The 14,366-nt window shown below is 43.9% G+C and overlaps 1 protein-coding gene across 6 annotated transcripts in view; it reads right to left on the bottom strand.

The window, feature by feature from the left end:
- Nucleotides 1-14,366, bottom strand: part of LOC118509523 (putative glutamate synthase [NADPH]) — a 31,497-nt gene that overhangs the window by 9,312 nt on the left and 7,819 nt on the right. For 3 of the 6 annotated variants that reach the window (XM_036050229.1, XM_036050231.1, XM_036050230.1), the window contains exons 2-8: nucleotides 12,336-12,969; nucleotides 12,111-12,238; nucleotides 4,282-4,534; nucleotides 3,774-4,211; nucleotides 3,424-3,690; nucleotides 1,860-1,982; nucleotides 994-996 (exon numbers count right to left, since the gene is read on the bottom strand). In XM_036050229.1, coding sequence (XP_035906122.1) covers nucleotides 994-996; nucleotides 1,860-1,982; nucleotides 3,424-3,690; nucleotides 3,774-4,211; nucleotides 4,282-4,534; nucleotides 12,111-12,238; nucleotides 12,336-12,551 — 1,428 coding nt within the window. In that variant the 5' untranslated portion in view covers nucleotides 12,552-12,969. Of the gene's footprint in view, nucleotides 1-993; nucleotides 997-1,859; nucleotides 1,983-3,423; nucleotides 3,691-3,773; nucleotides 4,212-4,281; nucleotides 4,535-12,110; nucleotides 12,239-12,335; nucleotides 12,970-13,110; nucleotides 13,242-14,366 lie in introns of those variants that run through there. The other 3 variants (XM_036050233.1, XM_036050234.1, XM_036050232.1) reach the window with 2 other exon arrangements.

The raw sequence follows: 14,366 nt of genomic DNA, 5'->3' as shown, positions 1-14,366 counted from the left end.
TCGCATGGAACACACCGCAAGCTTTCGTGGAAGTGCACAGTGGAATGAGCACATGACGAGATAGGACAACATGATTTAATGTTAACTTACAGTAAGTTGTGTGCATAAATTATGTAACATGTACATAAATTGGCGTGGTAAAATGTAGTTATAGTTGCAATATGATTTTCTACAAATTTTTGGAAAAAATTATTAATAATTGACTATTCTTTTATTAAGTCATGTGTATAAATTATTGATATTAATGCTGAAAAACTACTATTTTATCTAGTTTTTGTACCTTTTTGGCAAGTTTATAAGTTACTTAGTAAAAATATACTTCAATACAAAATTTATTCATTTTTTAAACTATAAAAAATGATACAAACATGGATCGTTAATGATTAAAATTATAGTTGAACTTATTAAAACCATTGAGAAAGTTAATAAAAACTGGAAAAATGTCTAATAATTACTTTGACAAACTTTTATGACTAACTTTTAATATTTTTTGTACATAACTAACAGTTAATTTAAATATTATTTTTATATCCTTTATACTCATGCACACATTTCACCGTAAACTTTCACACAACTTGCATGCAGTTGCGCCCCGTACAACTTGTGAGTCTATTCTATTCCTTAGTCGACAACTTTTAAACCTCAGCAGGAAGAAGTTTGATCAACATGACCATAAAAGATTTGAATAACATGCTTGGAAAGATATGCTAGGATTGAGTCATCTATAGTTTTGCTATCTGAAGTGTGTCCATTGTATACTGCAAACGTGTGACGCTAGTCTTCCCAATTTAGCAATCTACCACGGCTAAGAATCGGATGAATTGATCTCGCATTTGGTCGAGAAGCGGAACAGCAGCTACATAAACCGCATTTTATAACAAAAACGATGCCCTTTAGAAAGCAAGCGTAAAGCACGAAAGCGTAACTTGCAAGCGGCACACACAGTCAACAGTCTCGAACGGCTATTACTGATTATTGTTTAAATCCACTTACCATCTGTAGTGTCATGATGATGTTGCAACGACAAGAGGTGACGATTGGTTTTTAATTTTTAAAGTTGTGTTGTTGTGTGTGGGTGTGTTTGGGGCATACACAAATATGGTGGTTGCATAAGCATTCCGTAATAAAATTATATGAAGGGGAGTTGTGAGACGGTTAGCGTTATTGTTCGAAACATAACCCGCGTAAATGGTTAATGGAGTGTAACGTTGGATGAATGTGAGAAAAGGATTTAAAATAAAATACAAAACACGAACAAACGACGAGAGACAAGGTAATCGATACACAAATAAATCACCAATTACAATCGATGGATAATAGGGTGGAGGCAAGTACAGTTTTTCGGGGGATGAAGTTTTTTTTTGCGTGTGGCAACAAGAGGGAGAGAGAGAGAGAAAGAGAAAAGAAAATAAGTTTTAGAGATTAGTAAATGTGCCGAATTGTTTTCATGGTGTTATGTTATGAGGTGAAGGTTTTCGACGAAACAGGACAATCCAATGCGGTAACATGAATGACACTATGTTAGTGGTTATGCTAATTTTACGACCTTATGAACCTGAACTAACAATACTGCCCCCCACTTGGCGGTCCTTATTGAATAAAAAAAACATAACCCGAAAAATTGGATTGATTTGAAAATGGAATAAGAAATAGAGCGGCTGGGGTGGTGCAAACTTTCGCTCTCTTCGGTTTCTGTCCGTCCATCGGCGCTGGTTTAAACAGCAATAGTACACGTAATCTGTAGACAGCAGCAGTCGTCATCCTTCCACTGCGCTGTTGGATTCCTGTACGCCATGCGATTGCGTGTACTGAAAAAAACACAAACCCAGAAACAAATTAATCCCTTCGGGCTTCCTTACCTGTTGCTTCAGCCATTCGGTATGCGGTCGGGATTTGGCAATTTCCGATTTCAGTTCGATGTCCTGAATCAGCGACTTTTGCTCCGTGTCCACCAGCAGCATACGACCCGGCTTCAGGCGGCTCTGTACAGCAGACGACAAACGCGCATTCACGGGGATTCACAACGGATTCAACGATCGCCGTGTGTGGCAAATGTTTAATGGTATCAAAAATTACATTCAATTTGCGTGAATCCAGCAAATGTGTCGCGCGCGCCATCCCGTTGACATCGATGATGGTTGTGCAACGCACGCGGAATTGAGCAGTTGTAAGTGGTAGGAGATAGAGAGAGTCGTATGCGATGCGATTTTACAAGGGAAAAGAATAGGGAAACATTGGTATGATTAGAAAGAAGTTGCCAACTATTTTCGGGGGGAGGAAGCTCATCAGAGTTTGCCTATCACGACACACACACACAAAAGGAAGCAGAATGTGTTTTGCCTTTCGCGTGATGATGATCCTGACACTTGTGTTGGGTGCATTTTATTCGAATGAGTGGCAGGCTAGCCGCCGGGCATATTAGGAATAACGCGCGGATCGCTCGGAATGATGGTTCTCTTTTCACTGGCAAACGTGTCGGTTTGCCTCCTACATAGCGCTATTATGTGTTTGTGTGTATGTATGCGATTGTATTCACGCAACAGACGGTACACGGAAGATGAAGTGGAGGGAAACGCGATCGTGACGATCTCGGACGAAACTTGGTTAACTTGAATAATAAGAAGAAGAGAAAAAAACATACAAGACTAGAAATGAAAATGCCTTAAGAGCTACGGGTGAGAAGCATTACCGCTCACTTGTCCCGGGACATTCCCAACGAATTACACGGGAGGAAGACTTGGAATCCACCGGTACCACCATGGGAACAGAGACGAGAGCGCGAACCCCGCCACACATACATCCACTCCGTTTTCCACACACACACACACACAGAGGTATTTACGCACATTCGCACAGTATTATTCCCCCCTTCAGTTCAGGGTGTGGTCTCTTCAGAAAATCCTCCCTTCTCTTCGGTTTTCGACGTGGCGGCTTTGAGCGTATTAGGGGTCCCTTTTTGGGACGCACATGTCCTGTTGGCGTGGTACGGTAATGCCTTAAGATGGTTCTTTTCGAAGGCCAATTATCACTTCTTCAGGCGATGCCACGGACATTGGACATTGGTTTGCTCTTTATGTTCAGCGCGCTGGCGCTGACCGGCCAACAATCGATGATAAAATGATTCGATGACGTCTGACAACACTGTGTGCCGTGGGTCAGTTGATACGTTCCTTGCGTTGATATGTACTGTCCGACCCGCTCATCCATCGGGTTCGTCAGGGAGGGGGTCCATCGTCACTTTTTTCGACGTCGTGGTATGATACGATTGTCTGACGTGTGTGTGGAGATGGTGGTGGTGGTGGTGGTGGTGATGATGGTGGTGGTGGTGGAGGTGGAGGCATTTCGATTCGATTTGTATTTATGAGAGCATGTTTTAAACGAATCTACAAAAAGAAAAACCGCATAAGTACACAATGATTCTACCTTTAGAGTAACATCTTTGGGATCTACGTCGTAAACGCCGACTTCCGATGCCATGATGAGCAGGTTGTCCCGGGTCACGTAGAAGCGGGACGGACGCAACCCGTTACGGTCGAGGATGGCACCAATGTAGCGCCCATCGGTGAACGAAATCAGTGCCGGACCGTCCCACGGTTCCATCACGCATGCGGACCAATGGTAGAAATCACGCTTTTCCTGCGACATGGTACGATCGTTCTGCCACGCTTCCGGTACCATCGTCATAACGGCCTGTAACAGGAAAAATGAAAACCAAACAGAGCAGAGGGTTAACACCTTTTACCAGCCCGTTTTTTAAGGCGGCTTTGACTTACTTCCGGCAGCGATCGATTTCCAACTTGGGTCAAAAACTCAAGCACGCAGTCACACGAACCGGAGTCGGAAAGGTTTGGCTCGACTACCGGATACAGCTTCTTCAGCTCGTCCCCGTACTGTTCGCTCTTCATTACACCTTCGCGAGCCTTCATAAGGTTCACATTGCCACGGAGCGTATTGATTTCGCCATTGTGAGCCAACACACGCAACGGATGAGCCCGCTCCCAGGACGGGAACGTGTTGGTACTGAAGCGCGTGTGTACCAGCGCCAGATAGGTGAGAAAATCGGGATTCTTCAAATCAACGTAGTACTCCCACAGCTGGTCCGAGGTAAACAGACCTTTGTAGACGATCGTTTTCGGTGCGAGTGAGCAGATGTAGAAGCGACGCCCCGGACGCTGCAGCTCGTGCGTGGCACGCTTGCGCAAAATGAATACCTAGAGGGCGGACGGACAAGCCATTAGAACATTTCGTTCCTAACCGTGTGCAACTACCTTCGACACATACCTGTCGCTTGAACGTTTCCTCGTCGACGTCGGCAGTCACGAACACCTGGCGGGATAGGGGTTCACTTTTGCGAGCGACTGCACCGACCGCCTCCTGGTTGGTGGGAACATCGCGCCAGTACAGCACCTGAATTCCGAGGCTTTCAGCCAGCGAGTTAAACTCCTTCTCTGCCTCCTCGTGCGATGTCTTATCCAGATAAAAGATGCCTGTGGCGTAACGACCAAAGGCGGGAAGCTCAATGCCATGGGAAGCCCTGCGAAATTAAACGAAATCGATGATAATACGTTAATACATATTTCCGCCAGTGTCACCACTATTTAAATGAATGAACAATGGAAGAAATCTTTAAACGTTTTCAAAGACAATAGTGATACCATCCGGAATCAATGAAACCAATCAACAACAATCTGCTGCTGACGTCACACGCTTTGCCGCGGTTAGATCGTCTGGAACAAGTGCACCGGCCATTCAGATTCTTGCATCATAATTATCAACAACGGTAGGGATGGGTTGTTGTTCATCTGCGGTATTTACAAAAGGCACCACCAAAGCATAACAACTGACGCAAATGACCACCCTCATTCTCTTCGCTTAGATGCGTGGAAGCAATGTGCATCATACCTCAACAACCGTTGACCATGTACGTGGTATAGTAAGCGAAAATGCGACTGTAATCTCTGATGTGTCACACGCTTATATTTTACATTTTTGTCAGCCGTTGTGCCCCGGAATACGTCAGCGGGGAATGTCTGTTAACGAGTTATTATTTGAAAATTTTCCATTACTTTATCTCTGCTTTTGGTGTCCGTGCCACCATATCACGATACTGTCGGATAGCAGAGCTTAGTCATGTAATGCGTTATATGTCATTAACCTACTGAAGCGTGACGTGGTTCGGTGGTGGTAGATGCGACAGCGGTCTTCACACGACAGAACCTGGGTTTAAGTCTCATCTGGGCCGTTCCCGCATAGGTGAGGTCTGACTATCCAACTATGCGGTAACAATAGCTTTAGTAAGCCAAAAACAAAATGGCCGGCATGACCTAAGAGGACGTTTGGCCAAGAAAGAAAAAAAAGAAGACTTACAATTCTTCGATATTTAACTTCAGATTTATATTTTCTAGATTAACATGCCATTTTAGAAATCGTACTTTGATCAGGAATTATGTACGAGTTAAAGCTTCGAGATTATGTGATAAATCTGCTGTTAACTATAAGACTTCAGTTGTAAGAAACTTAAGCTGCACATTCTTCATCAGATTACCATGTCTTAACAGGAATGCACGATTCCAAACTCGAGGAAAAGCACGTTTCGTAGAAAGATTTTGTGGAGCTTCTGAGTTATCAGTTCTGAGGAACAACGAAACCTATCTAGCCTTAGTTTTAGACGATTCAGTCAGGGCTTTTTTTATGAATTAATAAAGGATACCATTATTGAATGTTTTCTTGCATCATTTCTTATGCCAAAGCTGAATGATTATCTAGCCTTCGTTCTAAGCATGCCGAGGCAATAACGGCGCCGGTCGTCACACGGCAGGACCGGGGTTCAAATCTCATCCAGACCGCCTCCCCATACGCAGGGCTGACTACTTTGCTGCGGGTAAAATCAAGTCACAGAAAGCCAGAAATGGCAGGCCGAGACCTCTCGAGGTGGTAGTGCAAGGAAGAAGAAGTTCTAAGCGAGCACCTTGAATGAATTGAAAATGACATCACCAAAGGACTTCTCTCGAAAAACTCTCGAAAGTGTCACAAACAGCCAACAGGGATCATCACCGGAATTCCGTCCACGTTTTATTTGCTATGAATCAACTGCCGCGATCTTCCATCAAAATTTCAGCCTGTTACTGATAATCTTGCACGCCGTCTCATGCGGTGTTGAAATTTATCAAAATAATTAGCCTCAATAAAAACGGTCGTATGGGAGCTGAGCAGGCTCAGGCACCAGTTCTAGGCGGTTAAAGGGCAAGCGGCGACATTTCATTCAGTTCGCGCTCCCTCCCCCTGCACGTTCTCTTATCATAATCGCTTCTTACGACACTGGGGCTGCGATGGGTTGCTGTTGCTTTTTTTGTTACACTCTCTCCTCCCCAAGAAACCCACGACTTTGACACGTGAACTTGAAAATCCGCTATTAACGTTCCTGTGTAGACACAAAAATTTAAATCTTTTTGCCTCTTGAACAGTGGAGAGCGTCATGAATCACTTGTCTCACGCGGTTCGTAATCATTAGTAAGGTTGATTGTATTCCACGTAAAAAAAAAAAAACGGTAATGCGATTATGGGAAACAGAGTCTAACTTTCGAGGAAGATGACGAACCGGAGTGTAGCGCGATGAAGAAATTGATTCATGCTTTCGTGATCTGTTCGTTATCGAGCAAAGATCATTATCACCCATTATCAGCCGCTACTGTGCAGCTTTCGAACGACAATTGTAGATTGCCTTCGCTATCGATAGTCTAGACGACATTGAGCCGACCTTGCTCTCCCTTTCGCATGCAGCTATGGGTACACGTATGAGAGCATGGCCCCCATCCTGGCGGTACCAAGTGCCTTTGATGCAAGCAAAACTATAATGAAAAGTCAGGTTTGCTGCAGACCATCTGCCAAAATAAACGAGGGCGCCACTCTGCACCATGCTGCTGCTCGTTGGAAATCGAGTATGCTAATGATTGACGGGCGAAGCGTTGTTTCAAGCAATTGGCACCTTCGTTAATGTAACTGTGTCTGGAGCGGATTCTGGAGCTGCTGTGCCAATTAACGATCGGTTGTGAAATCGCGTGCGTCATATAATTATGCATACCGAGTCGAAATAATGGCTTCCGCAAACAAAGAGAGTTGCTATTGCTAGCTTTGACGCAATGCATGCCAAATATGTTCCATAAACTCGTTACTCGCTTTAGTATAGAGCAGAGACTATTGTGTGAAATACTGCGTATTTTGTAAGTCTAAAAACTGAGATGGTTACGTAAAGGAGGTCAGCAAATTTGTTCGCAAAATTGCACTTCGAAAACATTCAAGATTAACGACCCCGTTTTGTCATCAGCAGCCCACACACATTTCGAATGTTTTCCGTTGCAATATTGCGAAAGAGGAAGAAAATGCGTTGTTCCAAAAATGCTTTGACATGTCACACACCATTCGACACACCGCTAACGATGACATCCTTGACGATGGACGAAGCGCTGCTGCTTTTATCTGTGAAGAAGTGTTAAAAAACATCCAACGGAACAATTGAGAACATCTTGAAGCACAAACAAAGTTGTTTTGAGTACTACGCGTCTTTGAGTTTCGTTATGTGTATTCAACGTGTGTCAAGTTGCATTTCAGACAGAGCAATAGCGCTTTGCTCATCAACAATTTCGGCCTGTACACCTTTTTTATGCATCTCGCAAACCGTGCTCTTGCTTAATGGCGCGAAGCACCAAATAAAAAACAAAAATCTAGCGATCTTCATTTGCATTCTTGATATGCTTTCCTTGCCTTTACCATTCATGCCCGGCTTCGGCGACGACGATAAGAAGCCACTAGGCTGCTGCTTCGAGCGCGGCAAAGCAATAGACATTCGGTTTGAGCGACACCGGGCAATAACAATAAAAAAAAAAACCGCGACATCGGGAAGACGCAAATGCGCGATCACGCGCTACGTGCGTGATTCTGATTGCCCGTCCTCTGCGCTTTCCGGCGTTTACTGCTCGTGCATTCATAAACCCGGTGGGAGGGTCTCTCTCACCCGCTCTCTCTCTCTCTGTCTATCTCTTGCTCTCTTCGGTATGAGGCGGTGATTTCGTCCTATGTGCTGAGGTAGAACAAACGAAGACCACTCTCTATGGGGCCGCGTTTAGATTGTTGTGTTGTTGGTGTATTATTTGTACATACATTTCACACAATACTAAAAGCGTGAGGTTCTAGGCGTCTGGTAGGATTATGCTTTATCTGAAACTTAAATGGGGAAACTATCCCTTGAGGTTGAAATAAGCTTTCAAGGGTGTGTGTTTGTTCTGGTGCTGCTGACCATACCTTGTTTAAATATTTGAATAATAAATTTAGTTGTATAGTAAACGTGAAACACAAGATTATTTCATCGCTCAACATATCGAATAAGAATTTTGAATTCAAGATTCGTGAATGCCATTGCACAGTCAATCCTCCTATAACTAATTGAGTTTCAAAAGTTGAACCGTTGTAAACTTGTTGTAGAGAAGTCCGATTGAAGTGACTCGGAAAGGCCCTTTGGAAGGTCCACACCTTCATTTCAATCTTCGACGATGAGATCTCATGGAGGATAGTCACTAGGCCGATGTTGCATTCTTCGACTACGGGCACCTTGAGAAGGAGGCCTCTGGCTACGCTCTGTCCACGATGAGAACTCTGGCGAACAATTTGCTCGATTTGCGGTACACGTTATAAGGGAATTGACTGCAATCATACCAGACACCAGTTTAACCCACAATCTTTCCAGCCTGATTTTTTCAACCCTCTTCTAGCTACTGCTAGCGCTTGTGGTATGATTTTGTAAATAAACTCGGGCAAGGCCTGTTTTACAAAAAAATGTAATACACTAACACAACCACAATCTCAAACTGTTATTTAGAACATGTGGGCGATCATCGTCCGCCGGGTAGCAGTAATTATTCGTTCAAAACACACCATGCAAAAGATGAAAATAACAACATTACATAGAAATCAGAGTTCGAAATGACGAAAAAGCAAAATAACTCCGCCTCGGCAGTGGCAAAAAAAGTGTGGGGGGAGGGGGGGGGGGAACTTGATGAAAAACAAGACACCCAACCACCCACAACCCGCTGATCATCCGTCATCCTTTCTGCAAGATGATAGAATGGATGGTATGGTGTTCCGCGCGCACACACTTGTCGAGTTGGAAGTTGGTATGTATATAGTTAAAAATATTTTGTCTTCAAAACCGTGCGGCGTCAGCTGAACGTGATCGTCTTGTGCCTGCAAAACGTGTGCGCCACAGCACCAAAGCGGGGTGGTTGTTTTCTTTTTGTATTTCTAGCGTGATTTAGACCCTCGATCAGCAGAAGCATGCTGATCGTCTGCTGTTTTGAGTGTGATACGCTCGTTTATCCCCCTAAATAACAAAAATACAAAACCAACGCGGCGCACCGTTCTGTTGGCTCAGACCGTCTATTTCCGACTTGGGGCTGCCAATTGCGAACCTGCGGGTTCTCGGTCGTCTTGGCACGTGCTGAACGAGAGCAAAGTGCAATTAAAAACATTTCGCTTCGATTAATGGCAAGATTTGGCCGAAACAAGTGGCCATCCCATACTGGCAGCGAGCTTTTACAGAACGATTGCTGAAAAGGTTTCGATCTAGTGACTGGTGAGGAAGGTAATAGAACAGTCCAACATGTGTGTCTAGAGTGGTTGAACAGCCTTACAAATATGAATCCGAATGATGCAATATTGGTTTCCAATAAGTTAATACTTCTATCCCTACTATTCGAATCGACCATCGAACGATTACTATTACGTTGTTTTCTTCCGTCTGACGATGCTCAATAGACAAACAAATGAGCAATAAACAACAAACAGATACCTAGTTCAAAGCGCGAGACAAATCTATCGCGGTCTTATCAATCAATCATTCACACGATTTTGTTTGACCACCTAAACCGCGCAGCAGTACCGACACCGGACTGGACACTCACAGTCCAAGTCCATCTAACGTGTTACACACAATCTGTCAAACTCATCCAAATGTGCTCTTATCATTTGTCCAACTGTCCCATGCGCCTGTCCAATTACGACTATGAGGAATACGAATGTCGCCCAATGTGGATTGCTGCCCGGTGCAATTCAATGTTAGCTCCACGTCCACGCGTCCCAGAGTTAATCTCTATACATTCAGTTTCACATCAAACACCGCTCACAACACGTTCTTCTTTAATGAGAAAACGAATTAATCACGTGCACGTGCTGTTTTCGTGATTTGATCATTGGGCGATTTTAAAAATAGTACTTTTTTCCGCAAAAACACGCTCCTATTTGTTTTGTCATTACGAAAGCGAAATCCTTGAACCCGGTCGTGATTTAACGTTTAACGACGTACGGGTTTCATCCCACATGTCCATTTTGCGCTTAGCATGAGACCGCCAGCAGGCTTGCATTGGCCAACCGAAACGCGACAAAAACAACAGGCGATATTTAACGCAAAATAAAAATCGGGTACGAAAATGAAGACCACCAGCCCACTTGCCATTTGGTGTTTGGGAGAAACTTTTAAAATTAAAAATAAAAAAGGATCATGTTGCTGTCATTATCTCTAAAGTTCAGAGATGCTGATTTTAACCTCGAACCGGAAGCAAACATAAACATTGCGAAATTTTTCGCAAATATCCTTCAATGTCAGTCACATACACACACAAGAAATAGAGTTCACAAAATTGATTTCAACCCACGGATGCAAAGAGAATATGCGTCACTTCTTCATCGCTTCAATATCGTTTGTGGAAGATAAAAGCAAGAAATATAAGCAATCCTGTGCTGTGGCTCCGAAACGTGCGCCACGTGCGTCGATCATAACTAGAGCATACCTAAATTATTATTAGGAACCTTCGATACACTGGCCCAAGGATCAATAGTGCCCCCGGTGTCACATTAACATTTAATCGAATTACATCCTATCGAATGACCTACGAATATGGGAGAAATAGAAAGAGTGAGAGGGAGAGGATGCTGTACGTTGCACAAGCGAGGAGGAAAAAGTGTGTATCGGAAACAGCACTGATTAAATGCGAATCATGGATAAAATTAATTGCATCACTGGTGTCGATGGTGGTGTTTTGCCGCTAAATACACCGGCAATGCCATTGGAAGGCAAACAACATCGAATTGAGTTGAGTGTCGACCCGAGGGGAAGGCACTTGCGCAACTGGTGACTGTTTTGTCACCTTAATAATGAATACATTAAGGCATAATAAGGCAATTCTTCATGAAAAATATGATATGTTTGGGGGTTTTATAAAAAAACAGGAATAAGAAATTGTGCTCCATAAATATTTCGACAGCTGATTCTAACAGCAAACAACAATCTAAACTGCTTTTAATGAAGTGCCGTAACGCACATATGTTTAATATAATTCAAAATCTGAATCAACTCATAGATGATAGCATTGCAATGGAAAGGAAAAACCGGTCCCAAATTGCTGTCCCATTAACGATCTCCGGGACGTCAAGAAACCGTCCGCTAGCGTAATTGGAGTAAGAATTTACTTATTACAGCGACCGTACAAACATTCTGGGCTGGTGTGCAGTAAATTTAAATTAACGCTGTTTGCAATGATTTAATTATCCTGCAATGATTTAATTATCCTGCAATGATTTATTATCCATTAATTATAAGGCCAATCGATCTCATTGCACATACGGACAAAAAAGAATCTGCAAACTTTTTAAACTGTTTTGCAGCGATTCAAGCTCGTAAAGCGAGGACGCACAGAATACCTTGTCCAGTTTTAGAAAAAAAAACTACTCACAAGGTAATAAAAATTCCTTCTTCAAGCGGCCTCTCGTTCTAAGAGCTCCCACCTTCAACCGGTATGAATGGAACGTGCCCGGGTCATTGCGCAAGAGGCAAATGAATTCCGCACTATTCTAGTGTAACCCTGTCTGGGGCAGTGGAAATCACTCACAGGAATTCCACACACTGTGCAGCACGCGAACGACGCAATAAGCCGCCGTACCGGTCGATAAGAAGACACTGTACGGTATAAACTAACAACAACTACTCTACCGTTGGGCGTACGTTCGTAAAGCTTAATGATCTAAACGGGGCGAGGGGCGCCAGCAATTAGGAAAACACTTACAGCTCCTTGGCATACAGCTGATGCGGAATCGAAGTGCAGACACCTGCACCATCGCCGGTATCGTTATCACAGGCGCACGCACCACGATGGTTCATGCGTATGGCAAGCGTTTGAGCATCGCGCAGGATCTATAAGAAGAAAAAAAAAAAAAACGAACAAGAACGAGAAGGTTAGATTTGTGTTTACATAGAGCGAGCTGCTAGAACCCGATCAAGCCACACGTACCTTATGGTTCGGCTTGCCTTCGATCGACACGATGAAACCAACACCACAGGCCTCGTGCTCGTTCTGTGGATCGTAAAGCCCCTGGGCGGCCGGAGTCTCCCATGCCATCTGCATCTTGGGCATCTCGTCGTTTTCGGTAGCACGTTGGGCCAGCTCCTCCGAGGCGGCGACATTGTTGATTACTTCATACGTACATTCATTGTTGGGTGGGGCCATTCTAAACGGCAAGGTTAGGGTGAAATAGGTTCGAACGGTGATCGGCGGAAGATTTCACTCGAGCGTCACGCTAACGTTGCACAGCTAACCGCACTATACACCGAGATCTTACTGTACTTAAAATCACACAAGCTTTACTGGCACAAATAGTTTTGAAAAAAGTTTGATAGGTCTTTCCACACCTGACAGAACGCACCGTGTAACACTGAGTTCAACAGTCTGATGTACTAGATACTGTACTTGTACACTTGATACACAATTGCAGCTCCACAAGCACTACACTGCAAACTATATCGAAACACTCACTTTGTTCAAGATTCTTGAGACTACTGTGAAACTACACTGCGACAGTAGTGTACTCACGGAAGACTGAGGATATTGAAGCGATGAGAGGAGCACGAGATTAACGTGTTGTATGCTGTAATGAAGACAGAGGAAAAAAACAACGAAATGAAGCTCATTATAACATTTCCGTACACCAATTAATGGACGATTTGACCCTTAACGTTGGATCGATCTTGTCACTCAGACAATTTAATTTTAAATCACAATTTTTTACACAATCTGCCACAACGCAGTGGATCTCATGCCGCGGCCATTCGAGTAAGTGAAATTAATGGCTCATTAGCGGGATCATTAGCTCCGTTTGACCAATGGTTCAGAGCGCAAACTGGCACTGAACCGGCCCAAGCGAAGCGGAGCCGATTAAGCTGAGCCAAGTGCGCTAAAGTAAATCGAGGAAAGGTACTTTGCCCCAGATTCCGTCGCGCTATTCTCGGACGATAGCGCCGATCTGGTGGTGGTGGTGGTGGGTGGTTTGCAGTAGTAGCTTGCGGCCAGGTTATCATCGACACCGCGCGTAATTATTCCCTTCTTTCACGGGTCAGCTGTGCAGCAGCGCCAGTGTGGCAGTAAGTGAAGCACGTGCCGATAAGGATTGAACCAGCGCTCTTCTCGTGCACTTGGGCCCTCGTTGGAAGGTCTTGGGGCAGGGCCTAACCCTGCAGAAGGGATACATCGGGAACGACGAAGACGGAACAACGTTGCTGCGAAATCGTTTGCGGAACTGTTGATAAACTTTTGCCTGGACTTGGAGTGAAAGCCGATTGATACGATTACTGTAAACAAATGCGGAACGACAGTATGTGACGATGCACAACTGCGATCGTGATCTCGCTCGTGAAGTGATCAACAGGGCACGGCATTCTACATAAAATGCTGTATTTAAAAATATTCTATAAAAAACATATTTTTACATTGTACAAATCGTTACTAGTTACATCTATTCTCATAGAAAAAAAGTTTGTTCATCGTTATCCCCTGTCAACTGTTAGTGCATCGTCGTCACTACTTCAAACAGCACTACTATTTAAACAGCACTCAAGCATACTGACCGCCACAAACTAAACGACGGCGAAGAAGAAAGTCTAAATAAGTAAGCAATTATTTACATTTCTACACCGCCGCTAGTCCGCATCTTGCACGTGTTGACCATTAGGAACCATACGAGCACAATAAATAAAACACCATCCTTCGACGGCGACACGCTTGGAAAACTGCATATAACTGCACTGTGTGGCGTGTGTATGCCGCGGGGAAATAGTGCGTCAATTAACGGGACGCTCTAGCCGTGCAAAATTTCCAGTTGTGCAACGTCCGTTCCTCTGTCCAAAAATAGGATGATGAAGCTATAGAGGCAGCAGGCTAGAGCGTACACTAAAAGTAAAACATTAATAGTACTCAATCATAATTCCTGGACCAAAATATACTTCTCTAAAAATTCACAACACATCGGTTCCATATGCGTTGAGTTGC

This window comes from Anopheles stephensi, chromosome 3 (assembly GCF_013141755.1).
Source record: "Anopheles stephensi strain Indian chromosome 3, UCI_ANSTEP_V1.0, whole genome shotgun sequence".
Classification (NCBI taxonomy): Eukaryota; Metazoa; Arthropoda; class Insecta; order Diptera; family Culicidae; genus Anopheles; species Anopheles stephensi.
The sequence above is the reverse complement of the archived record's forward strand: the minus strand, read 5'-3'. Positions and strand labels throughout refer to the sequence as shown.